The 23,433-nt window shown below is 34.9% G+C and overlaps 1 protein-coding gene across 2 annotated transcripts; it reads right to left on the bottom strand.

The window, feature by feature from the left end:
* Positions 1-16,717: 16,717 nt before the first annotated feature.
* Positions 16,718-22,845, bottom strand: LOC141687514 (uncharacterized). 2 transcript variants are annotated; one of them, XM_074492821.1, is made up of 3 exons: positions 21,598-22,845; positions 20,424-20,531; positions 16,718-17,792 (listed from the first exon to the last, which is right to left on the bottom strand). In XM_074492821.1, the coding sequence occupies exons 1-3, from the start codon at positions 22,729-22,731 to the stop codon at positions 17,010-17,012; spliced, it is 2,025 nt and encodes a 674-aa protein (XP_074348922.1). In that variant the 5' UTR covers positions 22,732-22,845; the 3' UTR covers positions 16,718-17,009. The 2 variants fall into 2 exon arrangements, with proteins under 2 accessions (XP_074348922.1, XP_074348921.1); XM_074492820.1 differs by having other exon boundaries at positions 16,719-17,792; positions 20,424-20,591; positions 21,598-22,844.
* Positions 22,846-23,433: the final 588 nt, after the last annotated feature.

The raw sequence follows: 23,433 nt of genomic DNA, 5'->3' as shown, positions 1-23,433 counted from the left end.
GTTGATGTGATTTGATGTTATAATCGTGTAGATAATGTTTTTCTGGTCAATTTGGTATATAATATGTCAGATTTTGAGCTCTGCATCATGTAGAAAAGTGGCTTTGATTCTCGGATATGAAAATTAGGGTTTTGAAGCTTTGAATGTTCTTAATTGGATTTAGGCGTTTTTGCTGTGGGGGTTATTTGTTTAAATTGATTGCATGGTTAAGTAGATCGTTGTGCAACGAATCGAATGGTACCACTGGTTGTAACGAACGATTCCGGGAAGGCCTTGATCGGAAAAACGACCTCACCGGCGGCGATATTTTTCAGTCAATTATTCCGGCCAAAATCTGTGTTATTCGGATAATATAATTGTATATTTGGATTCCTGGCGTTGAAACGAATAAACGCTGCTAATATTGCAAGTTTCTGGGCAGTCTGGAGCTTGCCGGAAAAGCTCGGTGGCCGCCGTTAATGGCGGCCGGTCACCGGAGCTGAAAAGGGGGAAGACGACGGGCAAATTACTTTTTAGTACCCGAAGTTTTCCCTGATTTGCCTATTTGATTTTCTGGTTTTAAAAATTATAACATTTGGATCCCTGTTTATAAAAATTTGAAAAATTAGATTTCTGTTTATAATTATTTTTATAAAATTGTTTTAATTAATTTAAATTTCAAAAAAATCATTATTTTTAATTCTGAAAATTTATTTTAATTCAACAATAAATCCAAATTATTTAATTAATTAATTTTAGTTGATAATTAATTATTTAATTAGTTAATTAATTTAAATATTAATTAATTAATTAATTTAATTAATTATTAATTAATTTTAATTGATTATTTAATTAGATTTAATTATTTATTTTTGATTTAAAATTCCGAAAAATAGATCGAGTTTTAAAATATTATTTTAAATTATTTTCTAGGCTCGATAATTTTTTTATAAATTTTTTTTCGAGTGTTCGAGCCATATTATTTAATTATTAAATGATTCGGAGACCCGTTTTATTCCGAAAAATGTTCAAAAATTCATAATAAATCAACCGTTTGTCCATTTAATACGAAACGAACGCGTACAGACTCAGAAAAATGTTGCGCTTCCAATAAAAATACTTTTGAGACTTACTTTTTTGTGTATTGCAATGTCATTTGATTTGTGTATCAGTTTGAGTCGATATTTGATCGATAAATGTTAATATTGAATTGATTTTTAATTCTGAACGCCTTAGAACGTATCTTTTAATGATCTAACTTATGTGTTATATCAAATATATGATTACGTGTTATACAAATGCTATGATTATGTGTTACATGATATGTATGTTATTTGTTTACAGTTTAAAATGCCATGCATAGTTATATACGATCGGGTAGATGTCAAGACGTATAGTTACGTCGATTGAGTTTGGTTCTGTCAATTAAGATGGACCTTTTGTTTATAGAATCAAGTAGAAAGGAGTGCCGTCAAGTGTTAGACAGAGATAGTAGCCAGCAGCTATAAGCAGAATTATAGTAAGAGGTTATTGAGCATATCAGGCAAGTACCCCTAACTTCACTTATTGTTCAAGTGACGTTTATTTCGAATCATATTATGCAAGTACCTATATCTTCATTTATTATTCAATTGATATTGACTCTGAACTTTATTCTTTCAATTTCCACACTATTCTAAGTTCAGAATAGTTAAACGTTTTATATTTCGCGATAAATTACTCTATACAGTGGAACATTTAATTGAGATTAGCGAATAACTAATTGTTCTAGTTATTTCGCCATCGATTATTGAGATAACTCTGGACCATGAGAAATGGGGAGTTATATGGTTAAGGATGTCCTTTGATTCGGCTCCTTTGATCAAAATGTTTTATGGATTGGATGAATGCGTAAGTGACCGGGACGGACGATCCAGCGGAGGGCTATTTCTACGTGTTATATGAAATACTATGACACCATTTTTGCCACAGGCAGGTATATTGCCTTTTTATTTGAGTACTCGTATTTTGGGGACATGTTTCTATGATTCATGACCTTGTGCTATCACACGGGCTGATCAGCATGTGATAGTACGTCCGTCAGAGTTAGATTCCAATCTAAAAATTATCGTTATTGTTGATAGCTTATGAAGCTTTATTATTGATCAAATATAACTGCTTTTATCCTTTTGTTCAGTTATTATCAGAATGTGGTTGATCATTTCAAGTACATTTTATACTGCTTGTTGAGCATTTCTTTTCGCTCATACTTGTTTATCAATCTAATCTTTCAACTAAGCCAGAGCAGGCTTGAGATCCAGGTTTGGTCAGAAGTCGAGTGCTTGTAAATAGTGGTGTGTATTCCAGGTAGACTGTGTTGGGACGCTTGGATAGTCTAGAGGTTTGTAATAAAATTTGAATAATCTGTAAGACTAATTAGACTTATGGTTTGTAATAACACTTGGTTTGTATTAGTGCATGTTCCATACTATAACCTGTGATCGATCCAGTGCACGTAAAGGGGTCGTATTTATTATATTATTCCGCTGTGATTATTTTATTATAATTTAGTGGCAAGTGACCCCTAAATCTAGACCCCGGGTTTGGAGGGCATCACAGGTTGGTATCAGAGCCACAGGTTATGGTCACTGAAACAGGCGTAGGATTGTCATAGATGAGTCATAGGAAGATCACATAAGATAGGCGCGTGTAGTTTAGCTTTTATAGGATTAAATTTAGGTTATCGGGTTAGGTTATAGTTAAGTTATTTAAGTTCCCTATTTTGCGTTTAGCTTTAGGCCTTGTGTCATTGCTCTACTATTTTGATGGTTTAGTTAAGATTTAAGCAAGGATTTAAAAGTTCGGATAATTCGGAGTAAATTTTCTTTGTGTTACTATTCTTGAGATAATAAGCAGGATTATGTGATAATCATGTCGCTTGTGTTAATATGGTAGCAAGTTCATGATATTTTTGGAAGAGATACTGTTTGCGAATTTTGATATGCTAAGGAATTGCTACATATTTGACACAATGCTTGACATATTATTATATATGTTGCTTGTTTCTTACCAAAATAATGGCACCAAAGAGAAGGAATAATTCAGGAGAGGATAGTACCGAGAGCCGTACAGATCCAGCGATTATCCAGATGTTGGGACTGATGCAGCAGCAGATGTTACATCTTACACAGCAGCAACAACAACAACAACAGCAGCAGCAAGCAGCAGCACCACCTGCAGTGACTTTTAAGCAGTTTCAAGCTGTGAAGCCACCTGAGTTCAAGGGAAGTGCTGATCCTGTGGAAGCCAATGCATGGCTCAAGGAGATGGAAAAGGCTTTTGAATTAGTCGGAGCAGGAACTAAATAGAAGACCAAGTTTGCAAGCTACTTTCTGAAGGGCGAGGCGAACTATTGGTGGGAATCCACGCGGGCATTAGAAGGAGGTGAGTTTATAACTTGGGAGAGATTCACAGAGTTGTTCCTGGAGAAGTATTTCCCGAGGTATATGAAGAACCAAATGGAGATCAAATTCTTGAATCTGACCCAGGGTGATCTTACCGTGGCTGAGTACGAGGCTAAGCTTACTGAGTTAGCAAGGTTCGTGCCAGACCAGTGGATACAGATGAAAAGAAAGCAAGAAGATTCGAACAGGGATTGAAGTTTTGGATTCAGAACAGAGTGGCCATGTTTGAATTAACTTCATATGTGGCAGTGGTTCAGAAAGCAATGGTGATCGAAAGTAAGAGTGACATGTCTCAGAAAGGAAAGGATGGGAAGAAAAGAAAGATAGAAACCTCAGAAGGAGGTTAGCAGCTAAGTAATTTCCAGAGCCGTTTCAACAGAAGGCCAGAGTTTCAGGGTAATAGGAATATGGGATTCAGAAGACCACAATCAGGAAATGGAGGACAAGGCAACCGTTTTCAGAATTCAAATCAGCAGAGGCCCAATCGTCCACCAATACCAGATTGTCAGTTTTGTGGTAGGAAGCACTTTGGGAATTTTAATGCTAATGTGACGTGTTTCAAGTGCGGCAGGAAGGGACACTTTGCTAATATGTGTCAGAATCAGACTCAAGGTTAAAATGTGGGAACTGGATGCTATAAGTGTGGTAAGCCAGGACATATCGCCAGAAATTGCCCAGCACAAGGTACGACGAGCAACACCCTAAGGCTTACAGGTGCTCCATCTCAGAATGTGCCAAGGATTGAAGGACCACTAGCAAAGGACCAGCCAAAGGCCAGGACATTCAACATGACTATGAAAGATGATGTTCAGAGTTCAGACGTGGTTGCAGGTACGCTTCCAGTCAACTTCGTAGATGCTAAAGTTTTATTTGATTCTGGAGCTACAAGATCATTTATTTCTCAAGATTTTGCCGATAAATTGAATTGCGAAGTTAAGTTGTTAGAACAAGTATTAATAATAGAATTAGCTAACAAGGATCAAGTTTCCGTCGACCGAGTGTGCCCGAGGTACGATGTTGAGATAGGAGGACATCATTTCTATGCCAACTTGATACCTTTTAAGTTGGGAGAATTTGATGTTATTTTAGGAATGGATTGTTAGTCAGAAAATAACGCTCATATTGATTGTAAGAATAGGAAAGTAGGACTTCAGACCTTGGATAATAAGAAGAAGGTGATATTTCGAGGAAATAAGCAAGAGAAGAAGTTCTTAATGATCACTCAAGTAAAGAAGTTATTACATCAGAATTGTGAAGCATATTTGGCTCATGTGGTAGAAACCAACAAAGAAGTTCCGGCACTAGAAGCGATTCCAGTTGTCAACGAATTTTCAGATGTCTTTCCAGAAGATCTACCAGGATTACCTCCCGACAGAGAAATTGAATTTGCGATTGATCTAGCACCTGGAACAGAACCAGTTTCTAAAGCTCCGTACCGAATGGCACCAGTGGAGATGAAGGAATTGGCAACTCAGCTGCAAGATCTTTTAGAGAAAGGAGTTATAAGACCCAGTGTATCCCCATGGGCGCACCAGTACTATTTCTCAAAAAGAAAGACGGGAGTATGCGATTGTGTATCGACTATCGAGAACTAAATAAGCTGACCATTAAGAACAAGTATCCGTTGCCGAGGATCGATGATCTGTTTGACCAATTGAGAGGCGCTGTATGGTTTTCTAAAATAGATTTAAGATCCGGATATCATCAACTGAAGATCAAGCCTGACAGCATTCCAAAGACCGCGTTCAGAACCAGATATGGGCATTATGAGTTTTTAGTGATGGCATTTGGATTAACCAACGCACCAGCAACTTTCATGGATCTGATGAATCGAGTATTTAAGAAGTATTTGAATAAATTCGTGATCGTGTTCATAGACGACATCTTGGTCTATTCTAAAACAGAAGAGGAGCATGTAGAGCATTTAAGAATAGTTTTGGAGGCACTGCGACAGGAGAAATTGTACGCAAAGTTTTCTAAGTGTGAATTTTGGTTAAAAGAAGTACGATTTCTTGGGCACGTGATTAGCAATAAAGGAGTGGAAGTGGATCCAGCAAAGATTGAAGCCATAATCAACTGGGAGAGGCCAAAAACACCAACGGAAGTAAGAAGTTTCGTGGGATTGGCAGGTTACTATAGAAGATTTGTGCAAGATTTTGCAAAGATAGCTACGCCATTGACAAAGCTTACCAGGAAGAACCAGAAATTTGAATGGGATGAGAAATGCGAAAAGAGTTTCCAGGAATTAAAGAATAGATTAGTATCTTCTCCAGTGCTAGTCTTGCCAGATGATCAAGAAAATTTTATGATTTACAGTGACGCGTCGTACAAAGGATTGGGATGTGTTTTGATGCAGCATGACAAGGTGATAGCCTACGCTTCAAGACAGTTGAAACCACACGAAGAAAAATATCCAACTCATGATCTGGAATTGGCAGCTATAGTGTTTGCATTGAAGATTTGGAGGCATTATCTTTATGAGGAAAAGTGCGATATCTACACGGACCACAAGAGTTTGAAGTATATCTTTACCCAGAAGGAATTTAACATGAGGCAGAGAAGATGGCTAGAATTGATCAAGGACTACGACTGTACTATCAACTATCATCCAGGAAAAGCAAATGTGGTGGCCGACGCTCTGAGCAGAAAAGAAAGGATAACATGATAACTTCATCTGAGGAATTGATCAAGGAATTTGAGAAGCTGGAAATAGAGGTCACTATTCCAAGTATGTCTACAGAGGTATTGTGTGCAATGTCTTTTCAACCAGAATTATTAGAGAAGATTAGAAGATGTCATGAGGAAGTTATGAGCCATGAACGAGACAGTTTGACAGGAGAAGAAATAGGGAGTCAAAAGGATGATAAAGGAATATTAAGATTTTCTTCCAGAATATGGATACCCAACGTAGCCGAGCTGAAAGTTGAAATTCTTCGAGGCGCTCACAACTCCAGATATTCAATTCATCCCGGAAGTACGAAGATGTACAGAGACTTAAGAGAAAATTTTTGGTGGCCAAGCATGAAGAAAGAAATTGCAGAATGGGTAAGTAAGTGTTACACTTGCCAGCGAGTCAAAGCCGAACATCAAAGGCCTAGTGGACTGATACAGCCATTGGATATTCCAGAATGGAAGTGGGAGCATATCGCGATGGATTTCGTAGTTGGATTACCGAGGACCGGGGCGAATCTTGATGCTATTTGGGTTATTATCGACAGATTGACGAAGTCGGCGCATTTTCTTCCTATCAACGAAAGATTCTCAATGGATAAATTGGTTCGGTTATATCTTAAGGAAATTGTGACCCGACATGGAGTTCCAGTATCCATAGTTTTAGACAGAGATCCTCGATTTAATTCAAGATTTTGGAGAAGTTTTCAAGATTGTCTCGGAACGAAGCTGAACATGAGCACCGCGTATCATCCGCAAACAGACGGTCAAAGTGAAAGGACGATTCAGACTATTGAAGATATGCTAAGGGTATGTGCACTAGATTTTGAAGGTAGTTGGGACGAACATTTACCATTAGTTGAATTTTCCTACAACAACAGCTATCATGCCAGTATTGGGATGCCGCCTTACGAAGCTTTATATGGGAGAAGATGCAGATCTCCAATATGTTGGGAAGAAATTGGTGAAAGAAAAATTTTGGGTCCAGAATTAATCCAGCAGACAAAAGAGAAAATAGAACTCATTCGGAAAAGATTAACAGAAGCTCAAGACCGTCAACGTAAATATGCTGATCCTACCAGAAAAGATATGGAATTTGAAATTGGAGAAGCAGTGTTATTGAAGGTTTCACCTTGGAAGGGTTTATCAAGATTTGGAAAGAAAGGAAAGCTGAGTCCGCGTTATGTTGGCCCTTTTGAGATTTTGAGGCGTGTGGGAAAAGTTGCGTACGAGTTAGCGTTACCACCTCGCATGCAGCATATTCATAATGTGTTCCACGTGTCAATGTTGAAGCGTTATTTGCCTGATTCGAACCATGTGATAGAATATGAGCCAATCGAGATCCCACCAGATCTGTCATTTGTAGAGCAACCAGTGCAGATTTTAGATAAGAAAGAAAGAGTACTTAGGAATAAGTCTGTATCTTTAGTACGAGTCTTGTGGAGGAATCCCAAGGTTGAAGAGTCGACTTGGGAGTTGGAAAGCGAAATGCGATCCAAGTATCCTCACTTATTTTCCTAGGCTGATTCTGAGGACAGAATCCTGTTAAGGGGGGTAGATTGTAATATCCCTTATATTTTCAAATATTATTATTATTATTTGGAATTGTTTATGTGATTTTATGTGAATTTTGGTGAATTATCTGAAAAGTTGAATTGATGTCTGAATGTTTATATGTGACATTATTTGAATATTTGAATTTTTATATGTCCAGAATAAAATATAGATAATTGTGGTATTTTTCTGGTAATTTTTGGAGTGTTATATGATTTTATAATGATTTATGAATTATTAATTATTTTCAGAATAATTATAAAAAAAAATTATAAAGCCGGGAATCTTCCAACTTCAACCGTTTTTGCGTTTTTACAACTCGAAACTCTTCCGAAAACTCCTTCCTAACCTAATCTGGTAATTCCGGACATTTTCCGTGTTTTGACTTTTTCGATCCGGATTACGGTTTGACCCGTGCACGGCCCGGCGCAATATTTTCAATACGCTAATCATTTCGATAATCAACAAAACCCGTATTCTTAAAAGACGGGATATTTTTACGTTATTTTCGTATATGGTGTTTTATAAAAAGCCCGGTTTTGATAATTATCCAATTCTGGTATTGAATTGTATCGTTTTTACAGTTACTTAGCGGCTAAGCAACTAATTTAACGATCCAAAATGATCCAGAACGATCCAATATTCCATAAATATAAATAGTATACTTCTTATTTCGTTTATTCCGTTTATTCATTTGCAACCAGTTAAAATACCGTAAATACAGAGAAAAACCCGAGAAACCGATACGTTCACGAGAATCAAACACACGAACGAAGGCGTTATCGAACTCCGATTCGGGCATCCAGCATATCAAAATGAAGATCTCGAAATCTTCTTTCTGAATCAATCATCAGTTTATGCCCAGATATCATGGTAATTTTCTTATTTATTTATTTATATTTGAATTATTTGATAATTAAAATATGAAAATTTGTTCTTCATGTCGTTGATGTGATTTGATGTTATAATCGTGTAGATAATGTTTTTCTGGTCAATTTGGTATATAATATGTCAGATTTTGAGCTCTGCATCATGTAGAAAAGTGGCTTTGATTCTCGGATATGAAAATTAGGGATTTGAAGCTTTGAATGTTCTTAATTGGATTTAGGCGTTTTTGCTGTGGGGGTTATTTGTTTAAATTGATTGCATGGTTAAGTAGATCGTTGTGCAACGAATCGAATGGTACCACTGGTTGTAACGAACGATTCCGGGAAGGCCTTGATCGGAAAAACGACCTCACCGGCGGCGATATTTTTCAGTCAATTATTCCGGCCAAAATCTGTGTTATTCGGATAATATAATTGTATATTTGGATTCCTGGTGTTGAAACGAATAAACGCTGCTAATATTGCAAGTTTCTGGGCAGTCTGGAGCTTGCCGGAAAAGCTCGGTGGCCGCCGTTAATGGCGGCCGGTCACCGGAGCTGAAAAGGGGGAAGACGACGGGCAAATTACTTTTTAGTACCCGAAGTTTTCCCTGGTTTGCCTATTTGATATTCTGGTTTTAAAAATTATAACATTTGGATCCCTGTTTATAAAAATTTCAAAAATTAGATTTTTGTTTATAATTATTTTTATAAAATTGTTTTAATTAATTTAAATTTCAAAAAAATCATTATTTTTAATTCTGAAAATTTATTTTAATTCAACAATAAATCCAAATTATTTAATTAATTTTAGTTGATAATTAATTATTTAATTAGTCAATTAATTTAAATATTAATTGATTAATTAATTTAATTAATTATTAATTAATTTTAATTGATTATTTAATTAGATTTAATTATTTATTTTTGATTTAAAATTCCGAAAAATAGATCGAGTTTTAAAATATTATATTAAATTATTTTCTAGGCTCGATAATTTTTTTATAAAATTTTTTTCGAGTGTTCGAGCCATATTATTTAATTTTTAAATGATTCGGAGACCCGTTTTATTCCGAAAAATGTTCAAAAATTCATAATAAATCAACCGTTTGTCCGTTTAATACGAAACGAATGCGTACAGACTCAGAAAAATGTTGCGCTTCCAATAAAAATACTTTTGAGACTTACATTCTTTTGTATTGCAATGTCATTTGATTTGTGTATCAGTTTGAGTCGATATTTGATCGATAAATGTTAATATTGAATTGATTTTTAATTCTGAACGCCTTAGAACGTAACTTTTAATGATCTAACTTATGTGTTATATGAAATATATGATTACGTGCTATACAAATGCTATGATTATGTGTTACATGATATGTATGTTATTTGTTTACAGTTTAAAATGCCATGCATAGTTATATACGATCGGGTAGATGTCAAGACGTATAGTTACGTCAATTGAGTTTGGTTTTGTCAATTAAGATGGACCTTTTGTTTATAGAATCAAGTAGCAAGGAGTGCAGTCAAGTGTTAGACAGAGATAGTAGACAGCAGCTATAAGCAGAATTATAGTAAGAGGTTATTGAGCATACCAGGCAAGTACCCCTAACTTCACTTATTGTTCAAGTGACGTTTATTCGAATCATATTATGCAAGTACCTATATCTTCATTTATTATTCAATTGATATTGACTCTGAACTTTATTCTTTCAATTTTCACACTATTCTAAGTTCAGAATAGTTAAACGTTTTATATTTCGCTATAAATTACTCTATACAGTGGAACATTTAATTGAGATTAGCGAATAACTAATTGTTCTAGTTATTTCACCATCGATTGTTGAGATAACTCTGGACCATGAGAAATGGGGAGTTATATGGTTAAGGATGTCCTTTGATTCGGCTCCTTTGATCAAAATGTTTTATGGATTGGATGAATGCGTAAGTGACCGGGACGGACGTTCCAGCGGAGGGCTATTTCTACGTGTTATATGAAATACTATGACACCATTTTTGCCACAGGCAGGTATATTGCCTTTTTATTTGAGTACTCGTATTTTGGGGACATGTTTCTATGATTCATGACATTGTGCTATCACACGGGCTGATCAGCATGTGATAGTACGTCCGTCGGAGTTAGATTCCAATCTAAAAATTATCGTTTATTGTTGATAGCTTGTGAAGCTTTATTATTGATCAAATATTACTGCTTTTATCCTTTTGTTCAGTTATTATCAGAATGTGGTTGATCATTTCAAGTACATTTTATACTGCTTGCTGAGCATTTCTTTTCGCACATACTTGTTTATCAATCTAATCTTTCAGCTAAGCCAGAGCAGGCTTGAGATCCAGGTTTGGTCAGAAGTCGAGTGCTTGTAAATAGTGGTGTGTATTCCAGGTAGACTGTGTTGGGACGCTTGGATAGTCTAGAGGTTTGTAATAAAATTTGAATAATCTGTAAGACTAATTAGACTTATGGTTTGTAATAACACTTGGTTTGTATTAGTGCATGTTCCATACTATAACCTGTGATCGATCCAGTGCAGGTAAAGGGGTCGTATTTATTATATTATTCCGCTGTGATTATTTTATTATAATTTAGTGGCAAGTGACCCCTAAATCTAGACCCCGGGTTTGGAGGGCGTCATATTGAGGCTGTTATGAATTGGGAAAGACCAAAGACTCCAACAGAAGTGAGAAGTTTTTTGAGACTAGCGGGATATTATCGACGATTCATTCAAGATTTTTCTAAGATTGCAATTCCACTAACTAAGTTGACAAGGAAAAATGAAAAATTTGTTTGGACAGATAAGTGTGAAGAAAGCTTTCACGAACTAAAGAAAAGATTAGTTTATGCGCCAGTATTGGTTCTACCCGATGAGAAGGGCGAGTTTGTGATATATAGCGATGCTTCGTATAAAGGATTAAGTTGTGTGTTGATGCAGCACGGAAAGGTGATAGCGTATGCGTCACGCCAGTTAAAGCCGTATGAGGAGATATATCCTATGCGTGATTTGGAATTAGCAGCGATTGTGTTTCCCCTTAAGATTTGGAGACACTATTTGTACGGAGAGAAATGTGAAATTTATACAGACCACAAGAGCTTGAAATACATCTTTACGCCGAAAAGAGTTGAATATGAGATAAAGGAGATGGTTGGAATTGATCAAGGATTACAACTGCACGATAAGTTATCATCCCGGAAAATCGAATGTTATAGCGGATGCGTTAAGCTGCAAGGAAAGATTGAATATGTTAACTTCGTCTGCAGAATTGATTAAGGAATTTGAGAAGTTAGAGATAGAGATGTAAATCTCGGAGATGGCAAATGAAGTGGTATACACAATGGCATTTCAGCTAGAGATTTTGGAAAAGATTTGATGTTGTCAGGAAAAAATGATGGATCACGAGAAGGATAAATTTTTAGGTGAATAGATTAAAGCTCAAAAGGACAATAAAGGGATATACGGAGTTTGTTCGGTATTTGGATTCCTAATGTTATAGAGTTGAAGCACGAGATTCTATACGAAGCGTATAATTCGAGATTTTTGATTCATCTCGGAAGTACGAAAATGTGTTATAATTCTACAGAGTTGAAATATTTGTATGAATAAAATACAGTTATGTGTTATAATTGTGGATTTTGTGGATTTATGAGTATAAAATAAAAAGTTATATAATTTTGTGGTTTATGTGAAATTCTGTGAAATGGTATTAAGGAACGGGCAAAGCCTCATTCCAGTTTGATGAGTCAGCAAAAAGGTTTAAGTTATGATTGTCGGATCGTCAGGTTGAACGGGACCGGTTATTCAAAGGAAGGATTGAATGAAAAGGATTAGAAATAATAAAATATGAGAATTATATTAAGTTATGATATATGTGGAGTCCTCTGCGTGTTTCTATAATTTGGATTCGTAATTGAAAAAGGTATATCGTTATCAAGTAATTGTTACTCGTGTAACCTGCTAATAAAAAGGGAATAACGTGTTTAAGTGTATCAATATGAAATGTGTTTATGTGAATATATGTTATTTTAAAGTTTCAAGTATAAATCTGTGATTCCCAAGTTATAAAATATTTTTTAGAGGATTTATTTGATTAAAATAAGGATTATTTGATCCTTATATATTTTTTATAAAATTATTAAAATATGATCAAGGTGCGAAATTTATTTTTTTATCTCTGGAATAGTCCTAAGGACTTTTTAAAAATAATAGTTGGATTTAATTTGATGTTTGGATATTTTAAAATGATTTTTCTAGAGTTTATTTTACTACTAGGGATTTATTTATAAAATCCACAGAAATTTATTCGTTCGCTCAAAAATTATTCTGAAAATATGGGTAAAGAGCTAATTTCATGCTCCTTGTTTTAAAAATAGAATTCGTTGTATTTTATGATTTTATAAAAGCTATTTTAATTATATTAAACATAGTTTAATGATTTTTAGAATAAATCAAGAGAAAAGAAAATAATTTCAAAAAATTAGATGACAAGTTACTAAATTGCCCCTGCCATCTAATTATATATCACCCTCCCCCTCCCTTTCCCTCTCCCTTTTTCTTTTACTCCCGACCTCTCCAATCTCTCTCTTTCTCGAACTCTCTCTACTATCCCTCTCTCTCTCTCTCATCTCGGTAAACTCCCTCTCTCCTCTCCGTTCGCCACCGTATGTGGGTGGTTTTCGATTTCAAGACCATCATTGTGATGGCCTTTGCTTCCTCTATGTCTATACATGGTTGCATGTGGTTGATTTTCAATTTTTTGAAACCCCCCCTCGGGTTTTTGGTTCGGTTCTTGATTGTTGTTGGTTGAATAATGAATTGGTGATGTTTCTGTGATAATACGTGTGTTTAATTAGTGAAAATAGGTTATGGGTAGAGTTTTGGTAGGAAACACCGACAAGAGGCACCACCATGCTTTGTCGCCGTTGGCAGTGAGCCTTGGTTAGCCGACGGGGACAATGATGTTACTGGAGTCCGAAAATTTCACAAATACTTTGTTTTAAACTTGTATTTCTACATGCATATGTTTTCTTTGGATTTTTCAAAATTTTAGAGTTTAATTCTATAAGAATGATTCAGATTTGGTGTATAATTCGAGGATAGGTAATTGATTCTTAGAAATGTTGTTGCATGTCATTTTTATTTGAAAAACCCAAATGAAACTTTCGGTTTTAAAGGAATTTGGTTCAAACTATTTGATAAATTTGATTGATATGACTTTTGTTCATTAATTTTAATTCGAATTAGGCTCAGTTCTTGATTCAAGATCATGCATGTTGATTTTAATGGCTACATGTTGGTTAAGTAAAAATTAGAGAATTAATCTATGTCTAATTCGGTTGTGAATTCAAGATTGTGATAATTAATGGGATATCAATATGTGAACTTTGGGATATACAAGGTGAAATCGAATTGCATGTTATGTTTTTGACTTGGTATTCTAAGTTGATAATATGTAAGTGTAAAAGAGGAGTTGCATGTGAGTGGTTGGTGTTAAAAGTAGTGGTGTATACTTGAATATGATCGATGGATCGTTATGAGAAGGGTAAGCGTAGTTATAAATACGTCATGCTCGATTCTCGAAAGAAAGTGAGTTTATATAAGGTCTAGGTTCGATTTGATTCGGTATCGAATTATATGAATCGGTGATTATCTGCTAAGTGTAAAGTATCGAGATAGTCGGTGATATAAAGAGTATAAAGGTATATCTTATTATGTGCTACGTGTTATGCATGTGTATATAAGATAAGTGTATATTTCGATTGGGGTAAAAGAGTTGACATTCTAGGAAACGTCAGGAAAATTGACTTGGTTTCTAATTAGGGTTTGTTTTGAATTGTAAATTTGGAAAGCGGAGGCATTCAGGCTAGGAAAGGGAAAGAAGTCTTTGGTGACAGTAGATCAGGTTCCGTAAAACAGGAAAGTTTTTTTAGGCACGTAACTCCGCCTTCTATTATGAATTGCTTATAGAGAGATTATTGATTTTATTGACAGATATAATAAAGAATCTTCGTAAACTTGTTATTGATCCTTGTGATAAACTTGTTATTGATCCTTGTGATAACCCTGTTATTGATCCTTGTGATAAACATGTTATTGATCCTTTTGATAAACCCTAGTAGTAACCCCTTGCTCCAAGTACTTATACCCTGTTCTCGTATTTTGTTAACTTATGATCCTTTTCCCCTAAGAGAGTCATAATGAACCTTTCATATGTCATACCTTGTTAACCTAGATTCCTTTGATAGTATATTGTGCCTTGTTTATGCGTCGTTCTTTGGAACTATCCTGATCACGACCTTGTTATACCCTGTTTAATGTTTGATCATTTCCTTAACTTACAAGCCGTGTTTTTTGCAATCTGTTCATTTTCCTTGAATTCTTGAATTGGACTTAAGAATGACTTTCGACTTGAATGAGTTCAAGCGATTTCACGTATCGGTAAAGTTAAAATGAATTTAGCCAAACTTCCTTGTATTCCAACATAAAGGTTTTCCAAATAAATTTCTAAAGGATTGGATAGAGACGTAAGAGACTAGTGGGACTAGTCCAGTCATGTAAGAGACTAGCGGGGCTAGTCCAATATAAGGTTGAAATAATATCATAGGTACCTTAATGACCGGATGAAGGTCAGTATGGGCTGATCACCCGTATTATACTTAAAAGATGGATATTCCAATCAAGGGTTCTTTGTTGTTAAGTAATTAAAAAAAAAGTTTTATAAATGTTGCAACAAGCATTATGCTTTTTTTATTTGAAGTTGAATACTTTGAATTGAATCTTCTTTAAAGCTCTGGGAATCTTGTTTGAGAACCCTATCACTTTACTTTTATATTGATGCTCATAGCTTAGAGCGATTTATCTCTCAAAGTAAACTCTCTAAGAACCCTATCGATTGAGATTGAGAACCACTGTTTATTCGAATTTGAATCTTAAAAGTTTTGAAACCTTCCTTTGGAACCCTTTCCTAGAAACTGATAGAATGCTGCCACCTAATTTATTGAAATAGAATGCCTCAGATATCGTTGCTTATGTTGATATTTTGAACTGCTTATATAGTTACTTGCTGAGCTCATTTGCTCATTTATTTGTGTGATCTAACAATGACAGTTAAGAAAGAAGATGGTCAGACTTAGGCGCACCGCTCGCAAGAGCATTCTTGGCGGTCTCTATCGTGTCGTGGGATTTCAGATGCCAGATCATGTATATGATTTGTGAGCAAGCGACAATAAGTTGGTGGGAAGTGTAATAGTTGAATCAGATACTTTTGGGTTATCTGTCGATTCCAAGTCGGAATCGAATAATTTGGTTTTAATTATATTAAGGGTTGTAATAATAATATTTCGGTTGGTAGTTGTAATCTTGTCTCAAACTTTATCTTGTTTAGAACTTGTTAGTTTCGGGGTTTATTATGTTTCTGCCTTTATTATATTAGTTTATTGGTGTTGTGGATCCTCATTTCTAACCCCGAGTTTGAGGGCGTCACAGTTGGGGATTCAAATCTTACACCCCTTCATATAATAATTTAAAAGATCGTATAGAATGGTCCTCATCAATTTAATTTAACAACTCTGGATTAAGCGATCAAAGGATCAACAACCAAAATTTCAATATTTCGTATATAATCCATAAGATGCATGGTAGTTTTGTATTATTAGTAATTTTTATATGTTGTTTATGAGATTCAAAACTTACACCGCTTATATTAGATATAAAAATTGTATCTAACAATTCTCATTAATTTAATTTCACGGCTTTAGATTGAACTGGACGAACAACCAAATTTTTAGTGTTTTATTTTTAATATAGGAGTATAGATAGATATATATATCCCATCCCATCCCATCAGCCTTTGTAGGAAAAAAAGTACCAGACATCTCTCACTCTTATATGTAAAACCAAACTTCAATTAAGAAACATCATGAACTATTTTCTATCAACGGAAAGAGTAATAGGTACACTTTCATAGTTTCATATGATACCAGAAAAACACTCCTTAATGTCATATAAGAACAGTCTGCTTTCTTGTTATATATTGTTATTTTACCAAACTAATTTGGCTGTATTTTTTGACCATAAACTGTATCTTTTGACCATAAACGCTAGAACTCTTTTGTCAGAAACAAAACTCCTGTAACCTATCAATCTATTAGCTTGATAAATATAAAGAACATCCCCGAGGAAATTTAACGAGAAAATATAAATGGTGGGAGTAAATGAAGTTGCAAACGACCGGATCCACCACTTGATAAAAAAGTTCAATAAATTATCAAGGACCAGACAAAAGGGGTTATCCAATGTAGCCAAGGATATACTAAACAAGCATACAAACACTTTTCTGTGACGTGCAATTAGTTGAAAAGAAAAACAATTCGATACAAAAGCATAAGACCATAAAAGTTCTAGAGACTTGAAGACCAAGGACCAGAAAATAGACAAGGTACTACAGGAACTAAACAATTCTCAAGCAGGGAACCAATTTCAGTGAAATTAGGGAACATACAATAGATCATCTCCTATGCATCCAACAAGAAGGTTTGTACCCATAGTTCCAAAAGCTTTCTGAATCTCTTGCATCTTCTCAGCGCGAATAGTATGTAGATCTTGCAACTCTATTTTGGCATCATCAATAAGAATCTGCAAATCATGTAATCTACTTTTGGCATTGTCAATATGAGCGTCTATTGCATGAAGCTCGGGAAGTAGGGGCTGTGAAAACCGGAGCTGTTCTATATAGTTCAGACGATTCACAAGCCAACTCACATTGAATCCTAAATTCTGCAAGGCAGCAAAGACAGACCTGTGCTCAAGAATCATCTCAGTATCAACCTGACTCATAGAGATTTTGGTAAAGACATTTACTGAGCTGCATAACATATTTAGCTTCACTGTACACAACTTCTTGTTTGTCGTAGTAAAGTGCTCAAAGGTTTCTGGGTACTTATTCATAATAATATCGAGTAGACTTTCAAATTCAGAGTTGACTTCATGGCCCCGCCATAACCCAAAACTTCTATCCATCCTAGAAGAGCTCACCCGGTCATTGCCAGTACCTTCAACTGGAACACCAGTATGTGTAACTCTATCAGCATTTACTACAGAATTCTTCACCATGTGCTCTTCTTGCACCCCTGTGGCCAAGGTGTCCACACAAACTTTCTTATGCAATTTTTTAGAGCCAACCAATACCTTGGTTTGAGTTGTAAAGGGCTCATCTAACACCATGTCCTGAGCTGTCACAAAAGCTGCTTCTCCATGTGAAATTATGTTTTTCTGAACAAAAACGGAAACTTTGGTGAATTATAATAAGTACGTTATACAAAACAATTAAAAACATAGGGATCTACATATAATATCTTAACTACTAACAAGAAAAGGCCTCCAGCTTAGTTTAGTAAAATTATTGTTAAAACCTGGATAAGTACCAATAATTACCCTTGCCGATTTCTAAAAAATGAGGCAATTATAGAGAAAAATTAAAATTCCGATAGAGCAATTAAAAATGAGGCAATTACCCTTGTCTTGGAACTGTAGGTAGATAAACTAGCCTTGAAACTAAAATTATTGTCTCCATCTCTCTAACCTAGCCAAACGCTTAGTCTGTAGCCCTCCTTCGACCCCAACATTCTTTTTGTTTAGCTTCTCCTTGCTCGCTCCATCTTCTCAGCTATGTTTGGAATTAGTTGTAGTTCTATGCGTATTCACGTGTGTGCGCACGCGCTAGTGTGTTTCTATGTGTGTGAGCGCATATGGAGTACATATACAAAAGCAAATACACAAAACCTCTGTATCATCAATCATGGAAAAGTAGAAAAGTTGTTACTAAAGCCAGTAACTATTTCCATGACAAATTCAGTTGGATGGTGTCAGAAAGGCAGCAGTGGTATAGTAATAGTAGTATGTCAAGCTAAGAGTCTTATAAGTATTATACAGATATGGTAGTATCAGGTCATTAAGGGTAGTATGGTAATTGCTGAGTTAGTTACATTTGGAGACGAAGATAAATAGAGTTGTAAGATTACTTTTTAGATTATGAATGATAATACGAAATTGGCAATTTGCCACCAATAGGAAGTATCAGGTCATTAAGGGTAGTATGATAAATACAGATATGGTAGTATCAGGTCATTAAGGGTAGTATGATAAATACGAAGAAGTTTAAGGAAGTAGTATGGTAATTGCTGAGGAATTGTCTGTGAGATTGAAGTACTGAATCTTTTGTAGTTGCGTTGTGATTGGAGATTGTGGAGCAACTGAGGTTAAAGTTGTAAGGAGGAGTGTGGGTTGTTGTGTTGTGCAAGTGGAGTTTATGATCTGTTGTGTTGGAAGGTGAATCTTTGTGATCTGCTGAGTATCTTCTGGAAATGTCCAACAAGGAGGGAGGAATCTCAGAAGGCAGCAGTAGTATAGTAATAGTAGTATGTCAAGCTAAGAGTCTTATTAGTATTATACAGATATGGTAGTATCAGGTCATTAAGGGTAGTATGGTAATTGTTGAGTTATTTACATTTGCAAAAGAGGATAAATAGAGTTGTAAGATTACTTTTCAGATTATGAATGATAATACGTATTTGGCAATTTGCCACCAATCTTTCTCTCTCTTCTAACTGAATTCTCTTTCTCTCTATGGTTTCTCTCTCTAAGCAACCCTTTCTTGCTGTCTGATCTCTAATCTCTATCTCCTTGCTCTGTTCTCTCTGTTCCCTCAATTCACTCTCTAATCTCTGTTTCTTCTCTATATCTACTTGTTATTTGCATTCCTTATCAGAAAACACCAAAAATAGTCTCAAATCAGGTCTGGAACTAATCAGTTCCTGACAGATGCATACACCAATCAGTCTATAGCAAGACAAGACTAAAACAAAGCGGGTGGATTTCATTGGATTCTAGATCTAAATCAACAATTTGGATTATAATTAATTCTACAAATATGAGATATATCCTTCCTGTTTATGATTTGGCCAAATGACAACTTGGACAACAACGTTTGCACATGAAAACATATTAGACCATTACATAAGAATTTACAATCCTCGAACTTTAGTTAGATAGGGACAATACATGCCCCGAGTCGGACATTAAATAAACAAAGTCAAAATATATGTATTCCCTATCTTCATTACATTTATAAGCAACTATAAGCATAACTATGTTTATATTACTAGACTTCACAAGTCGCTTCATATTACATCCCACTCTTTTGGAAGCTAAAGCCCTAGTATTAATTATAATCATGCAATTCTGAAATTTTTTTAACTAGTTATCGGAAGGGAATATCCCTGGAAATTCAATTTTTTATCTATTTACGACATGTTTTAATGGAAGCAACAATATCTTTTTAATTTCCCTGATATTAATCATTGCCCCGTGAGTTATATACCCCGGTCAGTGGATATGACAATCCCATGGACAAGTGGAATGGATGCAGGATAATACTTCTAAAGGCGTAAAAAATCTTGGATTAAGAAATATATCAAGGTCTGGAAGAAGCATAATATTATGAGTACCCAAACAATAGTACAATATCTTGCTAATTATATTAATAATCATCACCTATATTAGGGAAAAGAAACTTTAGTTGTAAAGTTTCTTTTTTAATTAGGAAAGCTTGTTTTGTAATTAGTAGGAGTCGAATTCTAAAACTGAGGGCAGGATATATCAGTACTGTAGACATTCAGTTCTGCCTTTGTTTTTCTATCAACGATATCATAAAACCCTTGTCTTTCAACCCCATACCCCCATCAGGTGCAAGCACAAGAAAGCATATTTGACAAGTTACCACATTTTAAAAGATATTAGCCAATTTGGTGGATTCAGGATGACGAGTTTTGCAAAGAGTTCAGTATATGCAACATACAAAGCATTTGCTTAGAAAAAGACAAGCTGATAAGATTCATTAAACACCTGAGGCAATGTAGTAACAATGGTGCCTTCCGAAGAGTGACCGAGTAGGTACCATTTGAGGTAAGAGGACATACTTGATTCTTCAAATCCATGTGGTACCTTCACATGCTTTAAACAAAAGAATGGAGATGAAGAACTGACAAGAATATCTGAAAGAGCAGAAAGTGCCTAGGAAATAACAAAAACAAAATTGATTAAATTAGGACCTGAACTGCAAATTAGATCTTAACATCAAAAAGCACTAAACAAAGAATACTTGTTACTTTAACGAGTAAATTGCACCTTGATGAACTATAGTACTATTATTTTGCAGTTTAATGACTTTCGTTTTAAGTTTGGCACTTTGGTGGAACTACTTCAATTTTTTAAGCAATAAGAGAACTTGTGTCGGGTTCCGTCTAAATCAGTTAACGGTGTTAGTTAATACGTGGGCAATTGTTGCTTTTACCAAAATTCCTTGTCAGTTTGCTTATTAGTTGTTGATCAATCAATAATTATACACTTTCATTGTAAACCAAAGATTTATAAACAGATATCATGAAAATTTAGATGCTCTTTATGGATGGATAAGTTTGTATACTATTTACACACAGGGAAACATGTATCGAATGGCCAAAATGAGAAAGAAATTTGAAAAAATATTGCCAAATAACATCAAAGTTTCAGAACCAATTGCTATAAGTAGGGTGGTTGTTTAGCGATTCATTGTCTTATTCATATATGTATATATACGTAATTAAATTAATGACGACAGGCAAAAGGAAACAACGAAATTCGTTTGCTCTCTAATGATTTCAACCATATGTAAATGTATACATTCCATATATTAAAAACTCAAGTATGGAATTATAATGATATATGTGAGCAACGTATATGATTCTGCGTGTATCTTTTCATTCAAATTAATGTGAGTGTCATCCAAATTCTTTTTTTAAGGAATATGTTTATTGTTTATTTTTGTGAAAAAGACGGTTTTACTCCTACTTCAACTACTTCAACTAATGTAGTTACCTGCTTTAAAAAAATTAAATGCCATCAATATGCTAAAATTAGATAATTCATTAAACCGCAAAATACTTATACTACAAACAATTAAAATACAATTTACTCTACTTATAAGACAAAATAGTGAACCTTAACAAATTAAAACCGAATATTAGTACTAGAAATTCACCTCGATAGTCTTTAAGTCAAGAGTAAGAATGTTTGCACCACTTAGTGCCCTAAACATGTCAGAAACCTGGTCATAAAAATTTAGCTTCGCCTCGGAAGGTGCACCAGTCTCGACTCCAGCACCATCTGGTAATTGTATACTCACATTCTCCAACAGCAGAACTCCGAATTTGATTGGAAAGATGCCAACAGCACTGAAATTGCGTATTTTCGGTGCCAAAACCTTGATTTTGCCGTAATTACTAGTTACAATACTCTTGCCGGATCTGTTAGTGCAGTAACTAATTTCCAGGTTGACCAACTTGGGACAATCTATAACAAAATCAGCCCTTAAGGTTGCCCAGAAAAACAATGTGAGACTCCGAAGATTGCCAAGTGCCTGGAAGACCCGGCAGAACTCACTCATATTTTTGGGGAATCGTACAGCATGCAATATGAAAGTTTGTAAAGCAGGCAAGCTAATAGAATTTGGTAACTCGAAACCATCAAGTAACAGAGTCCGCAAAGAAGGCAAGCAGACCAAATACGATATAGGTAACTTGTAGGGTTTCGAATAAACAGGGCGTATCAAATGAAGAGTTGTTAAAGCAGGTAAATGCCAACAACAATCTGATTTCTCCGGGAATTTACAAAAGGGTAGCTTCAATACGAGTTCCCTTAGAGTGTTAGAATAAAGATAGTTAGGGTTCGATAATTTAATAGCCTCAAGATAATCAGCACCTGGAACATCTACATTTAAGTTTCGAACATTGTGTGTAATTGCATAATCAATAAACTTGTCAACCAAAGGAGTCCTAACTTCCGGGGCGAAATGAAAAAAGAAAAGATTGAGTTTCAATACATCCGAATCAGGGTTTCGACGAGAGAGAAGTTTGTCAATAAACTTGATGTCGGAAGTAAAGTCAGTGTGCTTACTAGAGCTAGCGAAATTGAGAAACGGGAGAGTAGTCCACGTAAGCTTCCATCGTTTAGAGAGAACGCTGGTTTGAACTGCTAATCTCGCATCCGAGAAGGAGAGAATGTGATGAAGTAGTTGATCTGGCAAACTGCTGATCCTGTCTACTCCTGTTTTGGTGTCTTGGTTTGAATTAGTACAACTTTTCAATCTCGCTTTCTTCTTCATCTGAGAATCCATCTTATAAGTTGTTAGCTCCTAAAACTACTCCGTTTTAATATACCCTGCTCCCAATTTGAAGTTGAAGCGTCTCGCGGTCACTGGAACTTGGTTAACTGATAAATAAAACACGGAGAGCAGATTGTTCGCAGGTAGAGCGGATTTTTTAAAAGACTTTTTTAAAAAATATGCAAGTCACAACATATTTTTGCAAAAATTTTATCATTTTTTAAAAAAAATATAAAAATACTTTTTATTTATAAAAATACTATTTTTCAGATTAAGCTTGCAAAAGTCCCGTTTTTGGTAACTGAAATCAACTCAATGCAATTTTTGACGAGTTTCTACAACTACATGCAATCTCAAATTCAATAAAATAAAATCAATTCAATTAATTGTATATGAATTTGATTTTGGTTGATTCCGTATTTTTGTAAAAAAATTCAGAAAATAGTAAAAACGCAAAAAAACTTAGAAAATAATTCGATAATTAAAAGAATATTTATAATTAAATAATTGTATTATCATAAATATAAAATTATTTCCAGATCAATTTAAATTGGGTTTTGTATCTCGAATCGGATGTCAATTTCATAAATTTAGGTTCGATTATTCAGATCTATACCCATTTTGTCACGTCTAACCATAAATATGAAAAACGAAACTAGCACATGAACCGACTAAAAAGAGCAAATAAATTAGGAACTTATCGAAAGGAAACAA

The sequence above is a fragment of the Apium graveolens genome, chromosome 9 (genome assembly GCF_009905375.1).
Source record: "Apium graveolens cultivar Ventura chromosome 9, ASM990537v1, whole genome shotgun sequence".
Classification (NCBI taxonomy): domain Eukaryota; kingdom Viridiplantae; phylum Streptophyta; class Magnoliopsida; order Apiales; family Apiaceae; genus Apium; species Apium graveolens.
Note: the sequence above shows the minus strand (reverse complement) of the source record. Positions and strands in the feature narration are given on the sequence as shown.

Bases quoted from the DNA above. Each gene is read 5' to 3' on its own strand.
- LOC141687514 (XM_074492820.1), bottom strand. From the start codon at position 22,731: ATGGATTCTCAGATGAAGAAGAAAGCGAGATTGAAAAGTTGTACTAAT. The intron at 20,592-21,597 runs GTGAATTTCTAG...GTTATTTCCTAG, and splicing joins TTGACTTAAAGACTATCGAG to GCACTTTCTGCTCTTTCAGA. The intron at 17,793-20,423 runs GTGTTTAATGAA...GTTTTTGTTCAG, and splicing joins TTGTTACTACATTGCCTCAG to AAAAACATAATTTCACATGG.